General features: G+C 45.1%; 1 protein-coding gene across 1 annotated transcript; it reads right to left on the bottom strand.

Annotated features, from left to right (window-relative positions):
* Positions 1–1,382: 1,382 nt before the first annotated feature.
* Positions 1,383–4,760, bottom strand: LOC123110504 (nitrogen regulatory protein P-II homolog). The gene is made up of 7 exons (XM_044531043.1): positions 4,465–4,760; positions 4,321–4,366; positions 4,200–4,227; positions 4,024–4,111; positions 2,796–2,863; positions 2,467–2,536; positions 1,383–1,787 (listed from the first exon to the last, which is right to left on the bottom strand). Exons 1-7 carry the CDS (start codon positions 4,649–4,651, stop codon positions 1,675–1,677), a joined length of 600 nt encoding a protein of 199 aa, XP_044386978.1. The 5' UTR covers positions 4,652–4,760; the 3' UTR covers positions 1,383–1,674.
* Between the last annotated feature and the right edge of the window lie 245 nt (positions 4,761–5,005).

The following is a 5,005-nucleotide window of genomic DNA, read 5'->3' on the forward strand; positions in this document are numbered from 1 at the left end:
CATCAAACGCTCATATCTTAAAGGGGGTAGCTATGTATTTTGATTTAGAGAAAGCTATTTCTCAATCAACTTTTGGTGGCCATCAAATCAATGTTTTCTTATCCTCTCGTTGAGTAATAGAGCCGTTTTTGTGCTATATGAAACTTGTCTAATCACTCTGGACCGAAATTATCGTTGGCCATCTCTCCAGTGTCAACTGTCAAAAGTCAATCCACAGTGGCAGATAGAAAGGTTAAAAAGGTACCAGTACTGATTTTGAAAACAATGTGACGCTCAACGCGTGTTCTCGTCATTAGCAAAGATCCTACAATCTACAATGATCGATATGCACATACTACTACATAGAGAATTAGTTAGTAGAGAGCCAACCCTAGGCCCGCACTGCTGCTTTACATGAGATCCGGTTAAACTGAGATGAGATCCCGATTAGTTTAACCACTACTCATCACTGACGAATCGAGTTGACGCGTATAGGATCTCGCCTGCCTGCCGTATCCCTCTCTGCTCCGTCGAGATGGCAATGGATCCACCCATCGGACGGCTGGGCTTGGATTGACTCGTGGGGAAAAGGAGGTTCGGAGTTCAACGAAGATTGCACGCTTGAGAATTAACGTGTTGCTTGCATGTTGTTGTTTCTGAACTGCTTGCTTGCTTGCTTGACTGCAATGCGATTCGGGTTGACACGTGCCGGGAGTCTCCGCGCAGATCGGCGCAGAGCCACTCATGCATGGGTGATGGGTCTGCATCGTCCATCATCCATGCTTGATGGATTGACCCCGTGCTCAGGTTCAGGTACGTCAACTCTCTGCCCTGCTCCGAGGTAAAGGTTATTCGACGTAGATATGACTTGGGTAATTATATTGCTGGTGCCTCGAAAATCAGTCGTATTTCGCTTGTCATCGTGTATGATACTGATGATAACCTCGCTTGGCCACCTTTGCGCCAAACGCGTGTGTTTTCTGTGCCAAATGCAAAGGTGGCCATGCCACGACGTACGTGGCGGCGTTCACGGGCGATGTCGCCGCGTCCGGTGTGCTCCTACCAACCTCTAGCTTCAGCCGACTCATGTCCGACACAGTGCACGCACAACTGGAAGTCAACTTGCCTGTACGTCACGCTTCTCTTCCGTGGCGAGAGTCCAGATCCCTCGACGCTTCCACGTGTCTGATGGAGGCGGCGCGCCATGTCAATCACTCCCGTAAGTTTTTTTTTTTTTTGACAATTCACTCCCATAAGTTAAAAGGAAACAACTTGCTAAATCAGACTTGGCATGTCCTAGTCCATGTTATATTAGTGTGATTTTATCCGTGCAAAATTTTCTTTTCCATGTTATGTCGCTTGGGACTTAATCAAGTCTCGGTCGATTGATACCTAGCCACGCGAAAGGAAATGAAGCTTAGACTGAACTGGCACAAATTACATCCAGATTTTCACCTTCTCACCAAGAGGGAGTTTGCAGTCACCACATTGGGCACACGAACCACAGTAACCACCACATTCAGCAACGCCACCCACCGTATGGATGCCGGTGCCGATTTATTCGTGCCAACACAGAACACACAATGTTACATACACATTATTATTCCCCAAAGGTCAAGCCACACACACGGCCACAAGCAACCAACCTGAGGGATGCGCTTGCAGATACAGGCAGCAAGAGCAGTCGAGTTCTACTCATGATATTGTGATCACCGGGGGCAGCTTGTCTGACAGACCGCCGACCATCCTCTCCGCGTGCACTCCGCGTTCGCCGGTGCGTATCCTTACAACGTCCGCGACGGGTATCACTGGGAAAAAGTGCAGAAAAAACAAATGAGGCCTAAGCATAGAGATCATGATGAGGTGCGTCTAAGGTACTCCCTCCGTTCCAAAATTCTTGTCTTAGATTTGTCTAAATACGGATGTATCAAGTCAAGTTTTAGTATTAGGTACATCCGTATCTAGACAAATCTAAGACAAGAATTTTGGGATGGAGGGAGTACTAGAGATCATGATTCCTAGGTTTCTAAAAACACAAATCAGCTGTGGGAAAGCATTGGGTGTTATGGCGTTGCTAGAAGGAGGACGCGAGAGGGCCGGCCGGGGGCCTTTTTGCCCACGGCCGGGCAAGAGGGAAGGGATTTCCTTCTTAATTCTTGCTTGATTAGATTGATACATCTCCTCTCTTTATATAGAGAGGTTTACTTGACTCCCAAGCAAGGCTTACTTGACCCCTAAGCAAGCGACCCTTATCTCTAATTAACCCCAAGACTAATGGGCCCATTAGGCCCATTACGTACTCTAACATTGGGATACTATGTTACGGAGGGAGTAGTTCGGTACTGTGGAAATAAGATAACCGTCTGCGGATATATACATTTCAGAGTGCCAAATACTAAATGACAGTAACGACTGTATGGAAATAAGATTAAACCCGACAGAGTGATTGCAGACTTCTAACAGTTGCCAAGAAAACTTTGCACTTACAGAATATCTTTCCATCGCCAATTTCTCCAGTTCTGGCCTTCTCAATTATTTTGTCAATTACTGGCTCAACCTGGACAGTGCAAAAACACATTAACATAATGCAAAACAAAACCTTCAAAGAGATACACAGAATGGACAGCACAAATATTTTAACAATACTCTATGTATAAGTGAACAGCAAAACAAATTGTATCATAGAGAAGGAAGGTAACTATTTGTATCACAGAGAAAATTATATCATTTCGATGCTATGATCAGCTATCTCAACCAGAGGGTATTAAAGATGTGTACTTTCTTTTTCAGGATTAATAAAAAAAACAAGCTATTACCTGCTCCTTGCACACGACTATTTCCATTTTAACTTTAGCAATAAATGTATCTTCTGAAAATTCTGACCCTGCAAACCAACAATGAGCAAGCATCAGCATAAGAACTTAGAACTGCATAAGGTAAAGTAGTTACTGAATAGCACTAAGGATTAATATACTTGATCAATTAGGCATGTAAAATGACAATACTGATACGAATGCCAAAATTACTCAGAAGAATCCATGTCTTTATCCCGATGTTTCTCTAATTCCCAGCCATTTCCTCCTGAAGTTGTTGCAATACTTTCTCCTGCTTGCCCATTATCTTTTCAGGTCATATTTTGCTCATGGGTATCCACTTTCCCAAGAAACATGACATAAACAGCAGTAGAATAAATCCATATTTTGTGAGATAGTTGACTTGAACTAATAATCAGTCCAATATATGTTTCTACATATACAGAACCTAATTTCATATGAGTTGCTCAGTGTACTAATATCACTTAAGCATATACAGAGTATAAGACTGTGTTCAATCTTTAGTTGTTAACATTCCTCAAGGACCTAAATAAAACAAGAATGGAAATGTAAGAGAGGAAGGTACTAATGAGAAACATCAATATAACTTCTCAAAGCTTCACCTGGTTTCTACTGCTATCAACTTGGGTGTGATTCAAACTCATTCTAGTTGTTGCAATTGGCTTGTACTCATAACCAACCATCAAGATGCTCGAATGTTTGATACAGAAAATAGAGAAAATGGTGCAATAATGTGAAGTAGGAACTGTGTTACAGATATTTCAAGCCAATATACTACATCAAAAGAAATTAAAATGTAATCTCAAGTGCAACATTTGTAATAATCAAGGGTTGCTTCCAGTCCCTGAATATCTGCAGCTTCTTTAAAACAGAAACATACAAACCACAAAGGATATCCCAGCACAGAACAATACAATCAACAAAATCAGGCAAAGCAAATTACAGCCTTTTTTACCAAATGGGGGACTGGAGGGAACTAACATGACCACGTTCAAGGGGGTGTGGTAATGATTTGTTAATCGTTAATGAAAACCATTTCTAACGACAATCACTGACCCATTCCTTTCACAATACAATGCAACGTTAGCTCTAGGGAACACATAAACACAAGGATCACAACTGATGGAAGCAGAAACTATACACGACGAATCACAAACACTGAAATAGAGTTCAGCAATTTAGGCGCCACAACCACGAGCCGGGCCAATACCTTCGTACCGCTCCGTCGACCCGCCCTGCGCCCCATAACCCCGCACATCAGACACCGTCACGCCTCTGATCCCCATTTCTAGCAAACCCTGCAGAATTTCCGTGGAGCTATTTGAACGAACACCTCGCGTACGTGAAAGAACTTGACAGACGGCTTGCAACAGTAGCCGCACTCACCGACGAGACGTGCGACACCCTCCATGGCCTGCACCAATTCGGCACGATTCACCATGGGTAAGTCAAATCTACAAACAAACCAGGAAGGCCCCGAAGCTCACTGGTATGCTGACGCACTGACCTCAGGATGGCCTCGATCTTGTAGAACTCCGAGTCCGGCAGGTACCCTGAAAAGGCGATGGATGAAAAAAAAATGAGCTCGATCAAGGACCCGAACGGAGGCGTAAACATCGCGTCCCGGCGAGGGGGTAGAGGAGTCCCGGACCTGGGGAGGGAGCGCTCTGGGCGCGCGCGGGAGTGGCCGGGCGGCGATGACGGGCCGCGTTGACCTGGAGCCTAGACCAGCGCGGCGGGAGAAGGCGGGCGGTTAGGAAGGGTCGCCGGCGATGTGCATCGTGGGGAAGGAGACCGCCGGATAGGGTACCCACCGCGGAAGAAGTCGCCGGCGACATGATGAACGCAGTTGTTGGCGATTCAGTGTCGTCTGGTGAGCAGTACTGACTACTGTTTCCTCGCTCGGTCACAAGGTCAGACAATCCACAGTTATCGACTGAAAATAATATACGCCACTGTACAAAAACGTGTTTAATAACCATTATATAATCTCGGCCGTTCAGGAATATGAAGGGTCGACCTCTCTTAGTGCATGTACAAGCGTGTCTAGTCAGCTGTCGGTGAGGAATGACAATTAGGATTTCAGATGATGTGGAGGAGAGAGAACGAAGAGAGAGAAAACGTCCGTCGGTAGAATTACCAATGATCTGTAGCGCTAAAAATCCGGTCGCTACAGACAGCCTTCTACCGTT

The sequence above is a fragment of the Triticum aestivum genome, chromosome 1B (assembly GCF_018294505.1).
Source record: "Triticum aestivum cultivar Chinese Spring chromosome 1B, IWGSC CS RefSeq v2.1, whole genome shotgun sequence".
NCBI lineage: Eukaryota > Viridiplantae > Streptophyta > Magnoliopsida > Poales > Poaceae > Triticum > Triticum aestivum.

What these genes read in the sequence shown, in the direction of transcription:
- LOC123110504 (XM_044531043.1), bottom strand. Translation starts at nt 4,651, where the DNA reads ATGTCGCCGGCGACTTCTTCCGCGGTGGGTACCCTATCCGGCGGTCTC. An exon ending in GTCGACGGAGCGGTACGAAG is followed by an intron (nt 2,864 to 4,023) that starts GTATTGGCCCGG and finishes GTTGGTTTGCAG; the next exon opens with GGTCAGAATTTTCAGAAGAT. An exon ending in TAGTCGTGTGCAAGGAGCAG is followed by an intron (nt 2,537 to 2,795) that starts GTAATAGCTTGT and finishes TGCACTGTCCAG; the next exon opens with GTTGAGCCAGTAATTGACAA.